General features: G+C 35.6%; 1 protein-coding gene across 1 annotated transcript in view; it reads right to left on the bottom strand.

The window, feature by feature from the left end:
• nme7 (NME/NM23 family member 7) overlaps window positions 1-22,363 on the bottom strand; it is a 57,559-nt gene that overhangs the window by 11,512 nt on the left and 23,684 nt on the right. The window contains exons 8-10 of the mRNA XM_056459888.1: window positions 18,955-19,019; window positions 17,752-17,820; window positions 12,113-12,214 (exon numbers count right to left, since the gene is read on the bottom strand). Of these exons, the coding sequence (XP_056315863.1) occupies window positions 12,113-12,214; window positions 17,752-17,820; window positions 18,955-19,019 (236 nt within the window). The remainder of the gene's footprint in view (window positions 1-12,112; window positions 12,215-17,751; window positions 17,821-18,954; window positions 19,020-22,363) is intronic.

The raw sequence follows: 22,363 nt of genomic DNA, 5'->3' as shown, positions 1-22,363 counted from the left end.
TACTCTCCCTGAGTCACCCATTCACTGCTCTTTAAGTCTACCCATCTACAGTATGATGACTTCCACTGCTGAGAAACCCGGAAATGTGAAAAGGGTCTATTCACAGAGGACAATGGACCTTTTGCCTGCAAAATCATGCTAATGTGAGCACAGCACATACAACAAAGTCTACAGTGCTAAGCTGGACTTAAAATAGGTCAAATAAATTTGTATAGTGATACATAAAATGTTTTGGTTACTGGCAAATCATTTTCAGGCCAAACCACAAACATAAAACAGCTATACAGCTGAAGTCAGAATTATTAGCCCTCCTGTGATTTTTCAACTTTTTCAAATATTTCCCAAATGATGTTTAACAGAGCAATGATTTTTTTTCATAGTATTTTCTATAGTATTTTTCTTTCTCTCCAGAATAAAATATGTGTTATTAAGTTTTTAAACCATTATAAGGTCAATATTTTTAGCCCCTTTAAGCACTATTTTTTGATTGTCTACAGAACAAAACACTGTTATACAATGCCTTGCATTATTACCCTAGTAGTCTAGCTAACCAAACTAGCCTAGTCAATTTAAACAACGCAATCATAAATCCAAGGCACTGGAGAAGTAGGTGAAAAATTTAAAGCTTTCTAAGTTTTTTCGCTTTTAAATTTTTGCCCTTATTTTTCAAGTGCCTTGAACTTATGATTTTGTTGGTTAGCTTTATGAATCTCTCACTGACACATAAACACTTTTGGTTTGATTTTGGGTTTATAACGTAGTCAAGACTTTAATGGCCCAATCCCACTGAATGGTGAGGTACTGTTCTGTATGCTTTTATGGCCGTTTCCACTGTCAAAAGGTACCTAAAAGCGAACCGTACCATACCACTTATTGGGTACCTTTTGCAAAGGGTACCTAGCACGGCAAAAGGGTACCAAAAGGCGGAGCTAGATGCGCAGCTGAATGCTATTGGTTTACAGAGATACGTCACTCGCTCAAGCAACAAGCCAGAATGAAAACAAATGTAATGTTTTAAATACACAGCCGATACATTACATCGTAATAGTATATACCTATAATAACGAGCCATGGTCGACCCGAGCTCAAACAAACCTTGTTGTCGTCTTGATGAACAGCCACAAAGCCAAAAAGAAGAGCAGAATCTACCCTTTGCCCTGTAGTTGTTTACAAGGCCGTCTAAAGCGTGAGTGGCTTTCTCGCTTGCGCTCATCGTGTGTCAATATTTGATAAACAAACTTCTTCAGCTAATGATAATAACGTGCACATGATTATTGAAGTGCTTCTGACATTCGATCCTGTCAGAAAATGACAAATGCAAGAGTGACGCGTAAAAAAAACAAAGGAGACGCCGGAAAAAACAAAGGAGCAAATGATTCTTACAGCAACCTAAACCATGAACAAACTTTGAAGAAAAATAAGGAGTAAATGTATGCTGTGTGTAGTTTTTTCTGTAATTGGTAACATATCGGAGACTGTAAGGGTCTGTATGTGTTTATGAATGTAATCATGTGTAATGTAATGATGTTTATGTGTAATGGACGTTTATACACAAGTATCTATGTGTATAAAGCATCTGTTTTGTGAGAAGTGCTTCTCTTTTGATATGTGATCCATTGGCACCCTTTTAACAGTGGAAACGCAAGCCTGATAAAGGTGACCCGTACCATACTATACTGTACCACTCAGTGGAAATGGGCCATAAATGTCACTTTAAGCTATATAAAAGTGTATTGAAAAATATCTAGTCAAATATTATTTACTGTCATCATGGCAAAGATAAAATAAATCAGTTATTAGAAATGAGTTATTAAAACTGTTATGTTCAGAAATGTGCTGAAAAAAAATCTCTCCGTTAAACAAAAATTGGAAAAAAAAATATAAAGGGGGCTATTAATTTAGGAGGGCTAGTAATTCAGGAGGGCTAATAATTCTGACTTCAACTGTATAAAGAAAATGGCGGGAGCAGATTTGACTTAGTGCCAGATGATGGGCAGATTGTGTGAGGCAGTTCCAGTTCAGTCCCGGTCACATGTTCACTCACTGCCTGTTCCTGGTGCCGCTCTGATGTAAGAGGGACTTAATTAAGTTGCAGTCGATGCTGTGGGATGACACTGGAGCCTCCTAAGAGAGCAACACCATAGTAACTACAGGTCCCCACAGTTCTGTTTTCATGTCCACATGCTTACGGCACCCACCACATGCTAGTACCTAGCACCATCAGAGGTCACACTTAAACCTGACTGATGAACCTTTTGCTTTACAACAGGAAACGTAAGTGGGCATGTGCTGTTTTAGGAAGCTAATTAATTCAGTCAGGGGTTCAAATGAAACACTTTAAACAAATGTTTAGGAAACAAAAACACAAAATACACAAACACAAATACTATAGTATTTTATTTCATAATACTATAGTACATATTACTATAGTATTAAGACATCTATATCCTGTGGCTATGATTTAGTCTTTTAGAAATCATGTTTTCTCTGGCCAGATCACAAATTAAAGCTGACATTTCAGGAAAAATCTAATTTACCTTGACCTTCTGAAATTAAATCGTGCAATAAAATACACTACCAGTCAAAAGTTTGGGGTCAGTTTTTTTTTTAAAGAAAATTATTCTGTTCATCAAGGCGGCATTTGTTAAATGTAATACGTTTTTTAATTGTTAAATATTTATTGAAATTGTAAATAACTACTTTCTTATTGTATGTGGTTGAAATGATTCCTCCAGCCATTATTGCAGCTGGAAGGGCATCCGATGCATAAAAACATATGCTCGATAAATTGGCAGTTCATTCTGCTGTGGTGACCCCAGATTAATAAAGGGACTAAGCTGAAAAGAAAATGAATAAATGAATTCGAGTAATTTCTGAAGGATCATGTGACTCAAGACTGGAGTAATGAAGCTGAAAATTCATCTTTAAAGTCACTAAACTGAATTATTAAATTAAATTATAAACTACTTTTAAACCATTATTTTACAGGGCAATAACATTTCATGATTTTACAATTTGAACTGTATTTTTGATCAAATAAATGCAGCCTTGGCGATCAGGAGAAGCTTATTTTAAAACATTTAAAAATCGTGCAGACCCCAAACCTTTGACCGGTAGTGGATATACAAAAATGTAAAGGGAGAACGTAGTACAAATGTGCAAAAACAAATGGTATAAATCATAACCATCAATATGGTGACAATCAGGTTTTTAATAATGACATCACCAATTTATTTACTCTGAAACCCCAGTGGCTGAACTTGCCTGAAAAAGAAAAATATTTTGATTGATTCAAGCTAAATTAAAATTAAAGATTTAGATTTTTTAAGGTACAAACCATTAACTACTACAATTTTGCCTAAATAAACTGCTTAATTTGTTCCTTATTAAATTTAAGTAAGTAGTTAGGTTTGTGTATTAGGTACACTATAAAAATGATATGAACAATTAGTCTTGACAGCATGTTTTTAGTTCATTGTGACTTATTAAACAATTAAAGTTAATCATGTTCTAACTTCATTTTATAAGTTACGCATGCAGTTCAAGTCAGTTTAACATAATATAAGTTCAATGGACTCATAAGGTTAATTTGAGTCAGCTTAAAAACATAAGGCAACCCGGATTTTTTTACAGTGTGGAAATAGTGATTTAGAATAAGATTATGTAGAATTATTAGAATACATACTTTATAAATTCTAAAAATAATATCTTAATATAGACTGGCAATAAGCCACTATTTAATAGTGAGAATTGTTCCGTTTAAGAAATGTACTTTTATTCAGCAAAGAAAAAAAGTGAAAATATTGAAAATAGCTGAACTGTTTTAACATTAATAATACATTATACATTATACATTAATAATAAGAAATGTTTTTACAGTATTCGAATGATTATGTGATACTAAAAAAAACAGAGTAATGGCTACTGACAATTTAGTTTTGTAATCACAGGAAAACACAGTTTAAAACACAGTTTTAAATTATAATAACACAATTATATTAGCATTGTATGGTATCACTGCTTTTACTGTATTGTTCATGTCCTTAGTGAACATTAAAGACTTCTTTCAAAATCATTAATAATTTCTGAATAGTAATGCAATCTAAACAAGTTTTTTTTTTTTTTTGTAAATCCAGCTGCTCTAACCAGAAACAATATAGCCTTTCTTAACAGTGCTTTGTTTAGACACAAGAGAAACTTCTATTGAAAATCCAGCCTACTTCAGTGATTTATGTCATGTCACACCCATAATCCAGGAAAAACCTCATTGTTGTTAATTGTCTTTGCACTTAATCTGCAGGTTATAACATGTTGGCCTATCATATTTCTCACAGACAGATCTAACAGAACTGTACAATAAACACGTGAGACAAATGTCAATTGTGCTTTGTGTTTCTGTGTAGTAGACAGGCCTTGACTGAGAGAACCACACTAGAGCAAGCATGCTAGATTACAAACATAACAGAACTGAGCTCAATGCACTTGAAAATATTTCACTAACTTCCCCATACTCTGTAGAGCAGTATTAAAAACATAACTTTTCCTCCATTACATATATACTGTGTTTATTTTTGATACATTTGGAGGACATGAATACACAAACTGTTCTGAGTCCACATGCTCTTGTCTAAAGTATGCAAACACCGCGTCCAAACATCAAATCTTTATCTTATCTCCATTGTCTGTGACAAATTCCCACTGTATAAGTTTACCGGGGTACAACTGGGTTACCTTCGTTTCCAACTAAGCGGAGCTTCAGTTACGGTATTTTGGCACCTGGAGCAGAAAGCCAGTCAGTCATTGACAGGCATTGAGTTGAACTTTGTCAGTTGATACGATCTGTCGGCACAATACATTATTCATGAAGTCCAACACCATATGAGACTTAAGCACCACTAAGAGAACGAGACCTTGGTGTGTTCTCACACAGAAAACAAATGGCTAATTTCTTATGTTAAGCCCCCGACAAAAGTCCACTTCTGAGTTCTTCATATTCAAACAGACACATGCAGGACACTAAAGAATGCAGAAAGGCAGACAATAACAGCAGGTATCGACATAAAACTCTGAGAGTGAATTCTTGTATAAGGTTGGTCTGTTCTAGGAACAAAGCAAAATTCACAGAATTTCAAAGAATTCACACATCGGAAACAACCTTGTAACTGGTTCAAGGGAGTTTTGTCTGGAAAGACACTGTGACACTTGAGTCAGAGCGTTAAGTTACACTGAACAGTACTTTCAGAATATGAAAGAACGTTGAAAGGAAAATGTCAAACACTTGACCCGAGTTTACAACTTAGAGCCAACAGGATCCATCCTTTTTTCACTTTCCTCTTTGCTCTTTTTCACCTCTATAAACAGGATATAAAGATCTGCACACATCATAAAACAAAGATTACTGCATAGGTTTTAAAAGAAAATACAATTTACATTATTGTAATTCAATACTTTGTTTTTTTTTACATTTCAAATTTCTGACTAAAACGATCTAAAATATCCCACCTAAACAAATTAAAGGTAACTTTAATTGCAACAAGAGAATTAGGTACCCTTGTTATTAATAAAATATAATAAGACAATAAATACATTTGTTTCAGTTTGGTATAGATTACACCTGACAGTGTTATTATTAAAAGGAATATTTACCCAAAAATAAAAATTCTGTCATCCTTTACTCACCTTTCACTTGTCAAAAGCCTGGGTTTCTTTTTTTCTGTCAAACATAAAAAGTTTTTTGAAAAATATTGGAGATCTGTAACCTTTGACATCCACAATATTTGTCTTTCCTACTATGGAAGTCATTGCTACAGATTTCTAACATTTTTCGAAATATCTTCTTTTGTGTTCAACAGAAATAGGAAATTCGTAAAGGTTCAAAAACCACTTGAGGGTGTGTAAAATTTCATTTTTGGGTGAACTATGCCCTAATATTTTTAAAGATCAACTTTGATCAGATCAAGTTTAGATCAACAGCAGTCTCAGAAATAAAGGTTTGAGAGATGTCACAGGGAAGCAACGTTTCAGCAGGTATTATATCTACAAGGTCCATTGTGGTACCTCGAAGGTAGATTTTAGTACCTACAAATGACCAAAAAAAAAAAGCTACTTTGGACACTTTTGGGTGTATTGTGATTGACCAATCAGAATCAAGTACTCCGGATAGCAATGTAATAAAGACTTATTCATTAATAATCAGCTATTGGCCATAACATTTAAATAATTATTGGTTTATTACCAATATTTGACAAAAATTACTTCAACTGTAACGTCAGTGAAGAACAAAACAAGTCTGATTGATCTGCTAAATTCTGCCAAACAAAGCATGTATGATGTTAGCCTTCATTATCGCTGGAACAATGTTTGACATGCTCCTACTCTTATTGTTTTGTCCACTATTTGATGTACAGATTACGTGTTGCTGCTCCCCAACATGGGATTTCTCTAATTCAAAAATAAGCTCTGCTAATCTCACAAACGTTCTCATTTTGCTACCATTTGGTAGGCATAACATGTGTTTGGTAATGGGAAAACCTCTGAGATGTGGAAGGAGGTCACAAAGCAAAAGAGTGGCCAGTGAAGCATGACGAATCTAGAGCGACCATGACTTCAAACACCGACCTTCTGCTCCAAAATCCACCATACAGATCTCCAAACTCTGCAAAAGATGTTATAAAAAGCTGACTTGCTCTCAGGAAACTTTATGATGCTCTGGCAAGATCTCACCACATTTTACACATTCCAATCCAAATTAATGTAATCTTTATGTTTGTGCAGGATTTGAAAACTTTCAGGCAGAAATGAAAGAAAAACACGCCTGCCTTGAGACTCAAACAGCAATGAACAGTATTATCCTCTCTTCATGAACTACAACTAATCCTTCACAAACAATGTTGAAAGTATAACTCTCTTTCCTTTGTTCACACAATCCTGCAGTCTCAAAGTGTTAATGGTTTATCCTGGCTCAGTTTGCATTTTGGTTTGACTTTCAATGTTAAAGACTGTAGGCCCAGAACTGTGAGGTCAGTCACGTACCTTTAATTGGTAGCATTAACCTTTGACTTGACTATGTTTTCAAACATATGTGTTTCTTACTTTACACCAGGGCTGCCCAAACCTTTTCTTATGAAGGGCCAAAAACCAAACTTGATTGAGGCTATAGTGGGCCAAAGGTAAATATGGTTGCCATGGGTAATTTCCTAATGTATTTAATAATACTTTACAATGACTCGAAAACGTTGCTTTATATTAACAAATTTTTTTTTTACATTTTATAATGAACTTAATACAGTAAAAACAAAACAATCTAATTTATAATACAATTACCCTAGTTTTTGGCTTGATTTGCTCAACAATGTCTTCTGCATAGTCCTCAATTCGGCGAGAGACAGTATTTACATCTTAAAAAGTCAGATTCATTTACAAATTTAATTGAAACATTTCATTTCAATTTGCTCTAATTCATTCATTTTCTTTTGGCTTAGTCTCTTTATTCATCAGGGGTCACCACAGCAGAATGAACCGCCAACTTATCCAGCATATGTTTTACACAACGGATGCCCTTCCGACTGCTCTAAATAAAATAAATAAAAAACAATTAAAACAAACAAAAAAGGTTAGATCAAATTAGAATTTAGAATTGGTGGCATTCACCCCAACCCTCTCCATCATTCTCACTCTCTTCTCAGATGGGACGGTGGGCCAAATCTAAGGTTACAATGGGCCAACTTTGGCCTGTGGGCCCTACTTTGAGCATCTCTGCTTTGCACAAACCCTGTTCCCAGCTACCTACCAAAAATCAACATAATTAGAAACACTTACCATCATAAAACTGTATTAAATGTTTGTGACAAAAAACTAGGGTGTTTTAGGGAGAAAATATTTAGCTCCAATCTAAAAAGTTTTAATAAAGCAATCAACTCAGAGTTGCTCTCCAAAAGGATCTTGAGCCACTTCGTGGTGACATCTGAACATTGCCCGCCCATTTGTTGTGCGTGCAGACCCAAGAAAACTTGAGGCCCCCTCCATCAAACACTAGTGGATTCCGGGGGATCGGATTGCATGAGGTGGTGAAGATTCTGTACTTTCTGTACAGTAAATCTTTTTTTACCGCCTAATGACGAAGCTGTGAGGTATCAGTAAGCAAAGTCCATTTTCATAACAATATCACAGTTTAGCCAGCTTAAAATGGTTGCCTTCTTGTTCTCTGTAGCATGCAAAATATGTATTTAGTTGTATGTGTTGTGTTTGGTTCTCACAGCTTGTATGTCAATCACACAGAACGCATCTTCGCATCTAAAAACGTGAGACGCAGTGCTCAGGAATGTTTTTTAAAAAAGTGCAGCATAGAGCATGAGTGCATAGATAGAGCATAAATACAGCCACTGTGTGCCTGTAAACAAAAACTTGCACCGCTTACCCCACCTAAGAGTTCTTTTGAATGGTCCGCTGCTTTGGAACTGACACTGATGTGTGGTGCTCCATTTAAAAGTTGTTCTTTTAACTTGACACGGTTCTCAAAATGCAGCGCTCGTGGACCCGGTGCTTCAAAAGACATCAGACATGAGCATAAAGGTAATGCACATCCATCAAATGGATGTTTACATTGAAAAACAGCTCATTGGAATGGAAAGCCTTTGAATATAAAAGAGCCTTAAAGCAGCTTTCACACTGAAAGCAGAGAGCCCTATGCTATGAAACTCATTCATTTCAATGACTTATGCCCCACAAGGGGGTGTTTTTTTCTGTGCTGAGCAAAGCGCACATACAACAGAGCGCACCTTCAACAAAATAGTTACATTTTCTACTGTTGTGCAGAAATGTGTTGATTAATAATAATTGTTTGTCGTTGCTATTACTTAAGAGTTATGATGAAGAATAGAGAAATATGCTGATGTACAAACTGCAGTGTGTATCAATAAGTTCCAGCATCAGGTTCAAACACATACCCAGGCTGCTTGCTTAAAAATTGAAAAGCTGTAATGGGCGTTCCATTTCTGACTCGCGCTGCATGCAGTCAATTAATCACAGCAGTCTGCAGACAGCTGTCATCAGACCAATCACCTCAGATTAGCAGCACCCAAAAACACAAAAACGTTGCTGAACAAATCATATGGGAGTTGTTGTGATAGTTAGGTATGAATGAATGCATATTATAAGACAATGAACGTGCTTTTTTTACCTTGTATGCATATCAACCTGTTGCTGGGAACCCCCAAAACCACAATACAAATCTTTTATTATCCATAACTTTAAGCATATTAAAAACCCCAGCTATGTAAATAAACGTGTGAATAAAGTAACCAAAACTCTAATTCTAAAAAATAAATACTACAATAATATCTAAAAAAAATTAAACAATTGAAAAAAGAATCTGAAATAAAAGGGAAACAAAATCCAACATGTCATTTACTCAGCACATGATATGTTGTATGTGTGCTCATTTTGGTTTCATTTGGTGAATAAAGAGAAATGGATGATAACCTCATATTTTTGCAAAGCAAGGACAATGCTACAATATCCAGACCAGTCTCTCTCCCAAAATCATGCATAATAACTGTGTTTAACACATCACACTGACAGTGTTTATAAACCACAGACATGCAGCCACAGATCCACCACAAAAGGAGGAGGGAAGGTAGGAGAATAAGTCAAAATGCAGAACACTTGGGGAGACAGAGGACAATAATGCTGATATACAGACTGCAAGAATGTTTGTAAACCATTTATACACCCTCACGCTCTCTCTCTCTCTGTTCCCCTCTGTGCAGTGTGTGTGTGAGTGTGTGTATGTTTGCACATGTGTGTGAATACCCGGGGCGGAGCTGTCAGTGGAGAACTCTGGAGTTCTTTCCGGAACCTCTTATTGAGCAATCCTTTCTGACCTTGCAAAGGTCAAACATTAAAGCCATGTTTAGCATATCAACACCGATTGTGTCAAAAAACAAATATCTAGCAAGCAAGAATTTGTTTGTTTAAGGCATAAACTGTGAATAATTTAGTCGAATATCATGCCATTTCGCCCATTTGTCCATATCCATATCATCCAATGCTCCCAAGTATTTGTTTTTACAAACTGTAAAATAACATCAACAATGTTAATATTAATTTTACTTTAAATAGGGTTACAGCAGATATCATCAAGTCAAATTTAAGACTTTTGAAGACCATTATGAATTTTAGACTTATACAGAGCTAAACACTAATGGTTATTTCAAATGCTTGACACAAAAAAAAAAATCTAATGTATTTATTTCTTAGCGACATATTTTAATGTGTCAAAACAAGAAAACTCTAGTTGTATACATTATTTTCAACATCATATATATATATATATATATATATATATATATATATATATATATATATATATATATATATTTATTTATTTTTTTTTAATGACAAGTTTAACATTGTTAAAAATATATATATATTGTGGAGACAATTACATAAATAATCAAAAACATATATTTGTTGGCTTTTGGTCCAAATTGATTGAGTATAACTTCTATTCAACCTAATGCATTTCTGTTATAAAACCTTAAGTTTCATGTCTATTTATAAATATTATGTCTACTCGCCCTTACTTTTGTAAATAGTTTTTGTATGAATGGAAGATAACGTAAAGGGACAAACTGCTCTGTTATTATCATGAGGAACTGTAATTGTTTTTAGTTTTCTTTCCCTGACTTTATTACGATGGATTGTTGGTGATTGGATGGATGTAGGCCCGATTGCGTAACTACTTGGACAGAGAAAAATTAAGACCTGTTTAAAATGATTTAAGACATAGAACACAACATTTCAGTGAATTCAAGACATTTTAAGGCCTAAAATTTTGTTTTTTAAATTTGAGACATTTTAAGACTTTTTAAGACCCTGCGGATACCCTGTTTAAATTGTCAATAAACTGAAAAAAGAAGCGCAGAAGCACATAAAATAAATGTCAAGAGCACCAACATTTTCAGCAGGCGAAAACCTAAAAAGATTTGCAGAGGAAGATAATTTCATGTGAATTTTTATGATTTGATTTGTACAAGAAAAAACGTAAACAGTAATAGTAAGTTGAAATAGTAAGCATGAAGATAACCTTCAATGGGAGCAATTGAAAACGTTCAAAATAAATAAAACTCATAAAATTATTCAACAATTATACACAAGTTTTTTTTCTGATTATAAAAAGTATTATTTTTTATTATCATCCCAAAACAGTGTGCCCACTTCTGATAAGAGTTACTTTATTGCATACTGAAACAGCAATTTGTGATTATGGCCCAAACAGAATTGCTAGCCTTTGCCATGTCACAAACTTCGTCACAATGTCACACGTCACAAATATCATGTCATAGTGATTTGCTTATCAAAGGTAGGACAATTTTCTTTTTATATATCTATGGGTTTTTATTTTAATGTGCTATTTAATAATAATTATTTCATTATTTCATTATAAAAAATATTGCTATTAGAGATCATTTCATTGCAGTCACAATACTTCAATTTTGATTTAACTGGTTCTTTAACTGAAAGACTGAAACCTAAACTGACTGCACCAAAACCAGTTCACTCATTCACAGGAAACCAAATCAACAATAAGCTACACTGAAAATGACAAAGTCCACATTATTATCAAACCCTTATGTACTGTGCATAAAGCGTATAAACCTTAACCCAAAGACTTGAAAGAGCAGAGATTGTAACTCTTATCTTATTGTACATCATGGCTGGTACCTGCAATTTACAAGCGATCTCTGTTGGCAGAATGGTGGCCACCAAGAGTGGAAACAGGCGTCGTGCAACACGAGTGGGCAGACTAATCTTTCATATAAGACGAAACCTTCATGCGGTGTACATTTCGACTGGCAGATGCAGACACAAAGCAGGTTTTTACCTTGAGGGTGCAAATGATACTCCTTCAGGAGCACTACAGATTACACAAAGCAAAAAAAAAAAGTCCAAGAGACTGAAGTACTTTTTCTACTAATATTCAGAAAACCTTCATATGACCTTCAAGTGACATAAAAGATGACTAAAAGTAAAAAGTGAAACTATTACTGCTATGCTTGTGGGTAAAAATACACATGATAGCACAGCATGAAAGGGAACTGTGTTCACTCACAGGATCTGCTGGTCCGCAAAACTCCCGAAAGGCTCTTGGTGCATCTGTAGCATGTATCTCCAGGGCCATGCAAGGTCCAGAGCAAAGTTCGTCCACCATTTTCTGCAACACAAGCATTCAAGAGTTAACAATTCCCCTTGGTCTACCTGTGGTGCCTGTACTAATGAAAGAGCTTATTATCTGAACAGACCTTGGGAAGACATTGGAGCAGCTGAAGGACTCAAGTTACCAGTGTGCCTCTTAATGAATATATAAATTAAAGGATGTCAAAGCAAACAATTGTTGCTATTGTTCTTGGAACAGGTTATTAGCAACTAGATGAGTTCCCATTCTCTGTTAATCTGGTTTGATGCAGTGGCTTTTGAATTAAGGGGTGAATGCAGTCCACTAAATGTGTTCCTTTTCTCATATTCACATTAAAAATTTCAGTTCAACCTATAAAAAATGTACAAGCAACTTTTTGTGACTGTACACATACACTTAAAAAAAAAACCCAATCATTTATGAGATCTGCAAACATTAAAACGACAATTGTAAAAGCTATAAATCCCTCTAACTTTATCATCATAAACCTGCAAAAGTAAATGTTGTGTGCTCCTAATAATATAATTTCAAAAAGGAGGATTTTACAACAATGCCAAAGAAGAACATCTTTGTGATTCCTGGAAAACATTTCAGCAAACAGTTCTTAAGCTCAATATAATTTGTGCAATGGAGAGACTCCTAAAGCCACAGATGCAAAATAATAAAATGCTTTATTTTTCAGATTGTAGGTTATCGTTAAACACTGAAGATAGCGAAGAATCAAAGCACCCTCCCATTCACAAGACAAATATTTTATTACCCTTGTCTATATACTGCAACCTAGTATGAGCACAGTACAGATATGGCAATGATATAATACAATGATTACAAGAAATATACATTTATTTGTGTTTAAGGCAAGGTCATAGAGATCATATTTTAGGTTACTATAAAATTCTTACCAAAGGATATTTGATATATTACGGAACGTAAGGACAAGTCATTGAGTGATGACATGGCAACATGGTACTAAATACCTTAAGCAGTGACACTGTTCACGACATTATATTCAACTGAAGCTTCACAGTCTAAAATGTAGAACTTGAGTGTAACTGAAGCAGAAAAAGAAGAACTGTAAATTGCTCTATGTAGTAAACTGTTATGATAAGATTTGCATGGCACTAGTGAACTTTGTTCCAGCAGCCAGAGTAAGAGAATTCAGCTATTTTACTAACTGCACTGGTATATCTCAGAATGGTGGAACACTCAGTGTAATGGTTTCATGGGCACTTTGCACCTGCAGCAAGCAGTCTGTGTTTCGGCAAATGTGAGGCAATCAATATGTTGATGAGACAGTTTTCATGGCAACAGACAAGGTCCTATACTCCAAAATAGCCTTGGGCTTCAATGACCAGAAACCACAAAAATGGCTTATTTTTTACTCTAAAGACTTGCTTGGACATTATCAGAATAAATGACTGAATAACTGAAATTCCAAAAGACGAGAATGATTTATTAAAGTGAAATACCAAACAGGAACAAGAAGATTGTTCCCATGAACTGAATTTTCACATACTGTGAGGTTACTCTGTGCCCAAAACAGGGAAATTGCTAAGAGGCGACAATTGTATATTTTTGTATTCCCAGCCCATAGAGTGGTATGAAAGGGACAGGTGTGCAGGCAGTTGCAAGAATGCAAATAATCAATGTTTCAGTAAGCTCTCCTTCCTCTCCTAATGACTAATTTACGGTGGCCGAGAGAGCTTAATGTGCTGCAAATTAAGAAAGCACATGCAATTACAAAAAAACCCAGCAAATAAAGAAACAATCTTCATCAATTGGGCAGCACATGTGTTGCAAATTCTCACAACACAAACAACTGAAGAAACGCGCAACAATTGGTCACAACACAAACAACTGAAGAAACGAGCAGCAATTGGTCACAACACAAACAACTAAGGAAACGAGCAGCAATTGGTCACAACACAAACAACTGTAGAAACGAGCAGCAATTGGTCACAACACAAACAACTAAGGAAACGAGCAGCAATTGGTCACAACACAAACAACTGTAGAAACGAGCAGCAATTGGTCACAACACAAACAACTAAGGAAACGAGCAGCAATTGGTCACAACACAAACAACTGAAGAAACGAGCAGCAATTGGTCAAAACACAGACAACTGTAGAAATGCGCAACAATTGGTCACAACACAAACAACTGAAGAAAATGGGCAGCAATTGGTCAGAACACTTGCAAATATCCACGTAACACAACGGAAATGTTTCAAGGGGACCCAAAACCATGACGGACCCTGCTAAGATATGGATGTGTTATAATGCTGTGTAATCAGGATATTAAAACAAACGAAAAACAACTCACCTTTCAAAACTCACCAATCACTTCACTGAGCAACAGTCACGGCATAATAGCACATCCATATTTAAGCAGGGTCCGTCATGGTTTTGGGTCCCCTTGAAACATTTCAGTTGTGATACATGGATATTTGCAAGTGTTGTGACCAATTGCTGTAAGTTTCTTCAGTTGTTTGTGTTGTGAGAATTTGCAACACATGCGCTGTCAAAGTGATGAAGATCGTTTCTTTATATGCTGGTGTTTTTTGTAATTGCACGGGCTTTCTTAAATTGCAGCGCGTTAAGCTCTCACGGCCACCATACTTATTAAACGAATACAATCTGAGCTTGAAAATAGAGTAGAAATGTACTCCTTTAAGTGCACGCATGGCTTATTTCCAATGTTAAACACCTCATGACAAAACAAAACGTACCAATGTGATAGTGCACACCAACACACAAAAACACCAACCGTAAAAGTGTAATTTAAAAAATAAAGCATCTGGTTATTTATTTATTTTTTTTGGTTTGACGTGCAGCGTTAAAAACTGATGGACCAATGAGATTGGTGCTTTTGTTCACGTCCCTGGAACTGCTGAAGTAAGTGTAAAACAGGACTTGGTGATGCTCAAGCACAAAAAGATTTAAGCCGAGCACATGAAAATTGCAAATAAAATTTGATGGCGAGTTTAATTTCTTGTAACTTTTCTCTGCAAACTTTTGATCAGATGTTTTTGTACTGTAGATGAGAAGGTAATGTCATAAATAAAAGCATGTGGTTGACTACTTCTTCTGTGCAACAAGGAAGTGTCAGAAGTTTGCAGTGCCACCTTGTGCATTGGGGTATTTCTGTTTTTCAATAACATCATGTAGTGATTCTGCATACTCACTTTGCTCATTGCCAGTGGAAAAAAAAAATCACTTGGATATGAAAGATCAAAAATGAAAAAAAAACAAAACAATGACAATTAGCGTGAGGGCAAAAATTGTTCCAGTGTGCATGAGCCTTTACATTTACAAATGACACACAAGCAGAGATTTAAGATGCCATGGTATCTTATTAGCTCAGGTTTTTAGGAATGGATCATGCATTGTGGAAAGACGAAAGACACATCTATGCAACCTTTGAATCTCGATCAGAAAAAGGTACCTCTAGAGACAGGAAGTGTTTCCACTTTTTTTGAATTTGGATTCATATGTGCATTGAAGCCTTTCTGCCTTTCTGGGCAGCATTTTAGAGCTTGCAAACTCAGCCAATAATCAAATGACATTGCAAACCTTCATCATTAACCAAATACAATAATCCAACATATGTCACAGCCATACCACCCTGCAGCCCAAGACCGGGTTGGTCACTAAAGCTAAGAACGGCGGAGACTGGTCAGTACCTGAATGGAAAACCCCATGGGAATGCTAGGTTGCTGTTGGAAGTGGTGTTAGTGAGGCCGGCAGGGGGCGCTTAGTCTGCGGTCTGTGTGAGTTCTAATGCCCAAGTAAAATGAAAGGGACACTATACTGTCAGTGAGTGGCATCTTTCTGATGAGATGTTAAACCGAGGTCCTGACTCTCTGTGGTTATTAAAAATCCCATGGCACTTCTCATAAAGAGTAGGGGTGTAACCCCAGTGTCCTGGCCTAATTCCCTCCATCGGCTCTTACCCATCATGGCCTCCCAATCATCTCCATCCGTCGAATTGGCTCTATTACGGTCTCTCCACTCAACCTGTAGCTGGTGTGTGGTGAGCACACTGTTGCTGTTGTCCTATGGCTGCCGTCGTATCATCCAAGTGGATGCTGCACACTGGCAGGGGTGTGAAGAGACCCACCTCATGATTGTGAAGTGCTTTGGGTGCATGGTCTTACACAAAAAATGCGCTATATAAATACACATTACATTACATGTTCGTATAGTTAGTTGTAATTTATATATACTGTATGGTGATTACAAGCAAGAATAACTTGTTTCTGCATCACAACGTAGTTTGTATAGACAACGATTACGAGCTAGAATAACTTGTTCTTACAGGTCCCCATAAATTGTATAGACAGAGATGATAAGCGAGAATAACGTGTTCGGGATTGTGTTACGCTGCTATTTCAGAAATGGTGGTCAAAACAGTTTCTGTTCATCTTGTTGGTTAGGTTAACCTCAGGGGCTATACAACCCCTGGCCCCTGAAATGTTGTGTTGTTTCTTAAAAAACATTTTTTCTAGTTCAGAGCAAGTGCTTTGGGTGTCGACAAGCTAAAAAACTATTTGTAACTAAGCTCTGGCTCTGAAAAAGCACTCAAATGGCCTTGGGTTAAAAGGGAAACTTGAGATTAAAGTGATTATATTGTATGCTGTAAAGTAGCTATAGTAGTCATCAACTACTGTTTACTTAACTAAAAATATTAGGCATAGTATACTTACGGTGTTCTTGTGATACAGGATAAGTAGCAAAACACTTTTGCTGCTACTGAGGTGAGAATACGGTTAAGGTTATGCACAGGTTAAGTGTTTTGGTATGTAAATGTAAGATCAATAGTGTCACTACCAGTGGCAGAACTAAAGTTTTATGCATGGCGGGGGGTAACTTTAAGGGGTCCAGTAACCAAGAAAACTTAATGTGTTGCTAATGCTAACCTGGCATCGAAAAGCATGAACAAATAATACGATTTTTTACAACATTTTACAACAGCATTTTACAACGACTGAACAAAAATTATATGTCAAAATAGATTATTTGATTCAGGTTTGTGCTTATTTACAAATATAAGTGATGTTTCACTTCCACTCATTAAAGCAGATGGGTTCAGTTATAATGTAATGTATACTGACTGCAGAGAGTGCATCACTAGTACAGATTTATATCTTGCGCTACATGTATAACAATCTTGTCTCTCTTATCTGATCAACTGTAATGGAACAAAAGGTCAGAAGCCAATTCACAGTGACTCAACTTTTGTAATAATATAGGGAAGTAGATGAGTTTTTCAGTAAAAAAATAGTATAAATAGAAAGAGGACCTTAGAGAGATGAGAATATATCTTATCTCTCGCTTTCTCTTAATTAAGCATAGGCCTTTTAAATCAGAACAGAAACACAAACGTATGACTGAAAATGTCTATAAATCAGCATATGCATTAGGGTTTCAATACATGTTGCTAAACATATAACAAGCAAGAAACATATTGATCACTTTGAGTGATGAATGAAACTTTGGCATGGCACCAGGTTCACCCTGGGCAGATTTATTTACAGAAATCAACATATACTTACAGTGTACTCAGCCACAACCCCTTTGTAAACCTCTAAAAACTCCTCAGCGTTTGCTCGATCCATGTTGAACTGTAGAATAATGGAAAACCAAGTCTTAATTCAAAAGGCAAAACAACACACTTACAAAGACATTCTGACTTGAATTAAGGAAATAAATACAGTTGAAGTCAGAATTATTAGCCCCCTTTGAATTTTGTTTTCTTTTTTAAATATTTCCCAAATGATGTTTAACAGAGCAAAAAAAAAATTTCACAGTATGTCTGATAATATTTTTTCTTCTGGAGAAAGTCTTATTTGTTTTGTTTTGGCTAGAATAAAAGCAGTTTTTAATTTTTAAAATACCATTTTAAGGTCAAAATTATTAGCTCCTTTAAGCTATATATTTTTGATAGTCAACAGAACAAACCATCATTATACAATAACTTGCCTAATTACCCTAACCTGCCTAGTTAACCTAATTAACCTAGTCAAGCCTTTAAATGTCACTTTAAGCTGTATAGAAGTGTCTTGAAAAAATATCTAGTAAAATATTATTTACTGTCATCATGGCAAAGATAAAATAAATCAGTTATTAGAAATGAGATCCCATCATTCAGGAAAACTAAAGGTTTTCACATACAAAATGAATATATTAATAATTTAGTATTTCTCACTTGAAAATAGAGCATTTGAGAGAGCTATCCTACACGCTGGAAGTAAAACTCTCCAGACCAACCATTCTAACACACCATTATAACGGTCTGATTTTCTTTTTATAGAGCCCTGAACACACAAGCTTTATAATAGTAACAAAACCTTCATTGATCTGCTCTAGCCCAGGGGCATCCTCTGGACACTATTTTCAGCAGTGTCACGTGACAGAGAAAAAGCACTGTAACTGGCCAGCAGAGAACTCATTTGGAGATGTGGGAGGCCACTGATCTGGTCACAGATTGCATGGTCGATGATGGGGTCAGTTTACACCAAAGGGAAAACATAATTGCGTTTGCCCTTGGTTGATTTTTTTTTTTTTTGAGGCTGGTCTAATAACAATAAAATGTGTTTATTTCATTTAGGAATTAACTGAAATGAACATACAGCTAATGTACATATTAGAAACAAGCACATACAAAAACAGTGAATTAACTCGAACATTCAGTTTAATTCTTATAGACAACACTGGTTAAAACAGAATCATAATATAAACTTAACTAAAATACTTACCATTTGTAGGGCAGATATCTCAAACCCATGTTCTATGATTGATTTAAGGATCTTTCCTGTCAATGCTGTAAAAAAAAAACATTCTAAATGAAAGATGTTCACTTTTTCAAGATTTAATGAATTTTCCACACATTGAGCATATATGAACATACACTTTATTGGCAAAAGTTTTAGCAAACCCTCCGAATTATTTAGTTCAGGTGTTGCATCACTTCCATAGTCACATGTCTAAAATAAAGCATCTAAAGATACAGACTGCTTCTACAAACGTTTGTGAAAAAATGAGCCTCTATCAGGAGTTTAATGAATCCAAGAATTTAATCCCAAGCACAGTGAGTATAGAGCTGCAAAGATTGGGTTTCCATGGCTGAGCAGCTGCATCCAAGCCTCACATCACCAAATGCAATGGTGTAACATACTCTGCCAGTGGACACGTGTTCTCTATAGTGACGAATTTGCTGTCTGGCAATCTGATGGTCAATTCTGAGTTTGGTGGTTGCCAGAAACATTACTTTATCATGAAGATATGAATAAGTGAGTTTGATGTGGAGAAACTTGACTGGCCTGTACAGAGTCCTGATCTCAACCCAATAAAACACTTTTAGGATGAATTAAAGCGAATATTGTGAGCCCGGCCTTTTCATCCAACATCAGTGCCTGACCTCACAAATGAAAAAAAAAAAGAAAAAAGGGTGAAACATTCTAATAAACACACTTCTACACGTAATAAAAAGCCTTCCCAAAAGAGTTGAAGCTTTTATAGCTGCAAAGGGTGGACTATCTCCATTCTAAACCCTACGGATTGAGTTTGGGATGTCATTAAAATTCATGTGAATGTACAGTAAAGGCAGATGTCCCAAAACTTTTACCAATCTAGTGTACATTAATATACTTTATTACACTGGCTGACCTGAATACTTGATTCTAATTGGTTAGTTGCTACATTATTGAATAACTTATTCTCAGATAACAAATGCTGAAACTAATAACACAAGCATGTCTTATTAGACTTGACTTTCACATCCATACTTTTAGACATCACTGTTTTTCACTTTTTGGAGCCATCTTGTGACTGAATAAAACAGGTTTGTGTATGCTCCATCCAGCTGATTTTGTTTCTGTCAGCTTTGTCTTTAATTAAAGAATTAATTAAATATTACAGCTCAGAACAATGTTTTATAATAAAGTAAATCCTGGTGGTTGCTTTCCCAGAACAAAGCCCTTTTGTTCAATACAAAAACCCTCCACATCACATCAGGCTGCCGTCCTTTCTTCTGCGATAAGAACCCCTTGTATATATTACACATAAATCCTAACAGATTAAATGATAAATAATTAAAATCAGATTATTTCATACAGAATATTTCAGAGATTAAAAGGAAGTTTAAAATTACACTAGAATGTATATATTTATAAACAATTATAAATATTAAAAATATTCAAACATCAAGTTCAAATTTCATTAAAAAGTTTATATTTCAATGTTGAAAAAAATAGCACACCCCTGTTAGGACAGCAAAGCAAGTGCAAGGTTTATTCACATGCTTTTGGAAGCACAATCTGGACTTTTAGGAGCAAACTAATAATTAGAGAAGAGTGTAATGATTAAGGAGTTGAGATGCTAGCACAAAGATTTGAAGTTCAATACCAAGTAACAGTAATCTAGGAAATCACGTGATCCTGCTCAATCGACTATGTGCCCTTGCTGTAGGGTGAGTGTCCTTGCAGTTAAAGAACTATATGTTGTTAAGTGGCAAGTAAGACTTTTGACCTTCTGTTAACCAATATGATCACGTCAAGTTAAAGGCCAACAAACAGTTCACAAGATCATGAAGGAGTGACTTCAAAGGAGAGACTTTGCTCTAAATAACACGAGAGTGAATCTCTACATCCACTCCTCTGGGCTGAGAGCCAAGAGATTATATTAATAAAAGGCACTGTGGGGAATGTTTCCATCAGAACTGATTTAAGGGTTTATGGTTTCAATTTCAGTGGAGTAAGCAGTACCAAAACACACTGACACTTATTTTTCCAGAGCACATTAATAACAGTCAATCATAGTATATAACATGGTTCTGTAAAAAAAAAAAAAAAAAAAAAAAAAACATAACCCTCATAATACACTTAGGTCCTTTTTGACCAAGAAGAGCTATATACACATTTCTAAAAACCAAATAACACTAAATAAACAAAATAATTTTAAGAATTCTAAATGTTTTTATTCTATGGTATTTCTTATTTTGCACAGTGAACAAGAGCAAGAAGGTCGCTGGTTCGAGCCCCAGCCTGGTCAGTTGACGTTATTGTGTGGAGTTTGCATGTTCTCCCCGTGTTCGCGGGGGATTCCTCCGGGTGCTCCGGTTTCCCCCACAGTCCAAAAACATGTGGTATAGGTGAATTGGGTCAGCTAAACTGTCTGTAGTGTGTATGTGTGAATGAGTGTGTATGGATGTATCCCAGTGATGGGTTGCAGCTGGAAGGGCATCCTCTGTGTAAAACATGTGCTGGATAAGTTGGCGGATCATTCCGCTGTGGCAACCCCAGATTAATAAAGGGACTAAGCCGAAAAGAAAATGAATGAATGAATGAATTTCTTATTCTGACGAACTGTCAATAGCCCCTTTCACACATACAGATCTTTGCAGAAAATTACCAGCAAATTGCAGTGAATTTTGATTATTTGGCAATTTTCCAGAATGACAAGTCATAACATTACCACTAAATTGTGGAACTCTGCTGTGTATGAACAGTATATTTTTAAAATTTACCGGTGAAGTTGTTCTGGTAATTTTGCAGCAATTGACCAGTGTTACTGTGTGAAAGTCGCTATGAAAAAACAACAATGCTGTAAAAGACTATTTATTTCCTGCTTTGCTTGGAAAATCAAACCCACAACCTTGGGTTTCAAGCTCTACTGTTTAAGCCACAGAAAGGCATTATGGGTGTTATGTGCAGACCAAAACTTCTACAGTCTGCCACAAAGAAATTAAATTTGCTGGTTCCCCCTCATATGTTAAAAAAACCCATAAATATGCTTAAATAAATCAAATGTGATTTAAATTGTAATAAAACAGCTGAAAAGAGCAAAACAGACAATCGGTTTAAATCTATTTCTATAAATTAAATTTTTAAAGGGTTGGTCCACAACAATATCATATTTGAAACTTTAGTTGATGTTTAATGTAGCTGTGTAAACATAAACGACATCTCTGAATGTAATAAGCTTAAAATTTAGTGCAAAGAGAGACATAAGCTTTTACAGAGTTAGCTTAGCAAAGCCTACAGCGAACGAAGTTTGAGGACTACAAAAAAATACATCTGGGTGAATGAGATCATAAACCGTTCAGGTTTTATGCATACACACCGCGCAGTGAAGGGGCATGGCCAAACGCTGCTATTTCCACAGAGC

This window comes from Danio aesculapii, chromosome 6 (assembly GCF_903798145.1).
Source record: "Danio aesculapii chromosome 6, fDanAes4.1, whole genome shotgun sequence".
Classification (NCBI taxonomy): Eukaryota; Metazoa; Chordata; class Actinopteri; order Cypriniformes; family Danionidae; genus Danio; species Danio aesculapii.
This window is presented reverse-complemented; position numbering and strand designations above follow the sequence as displayed.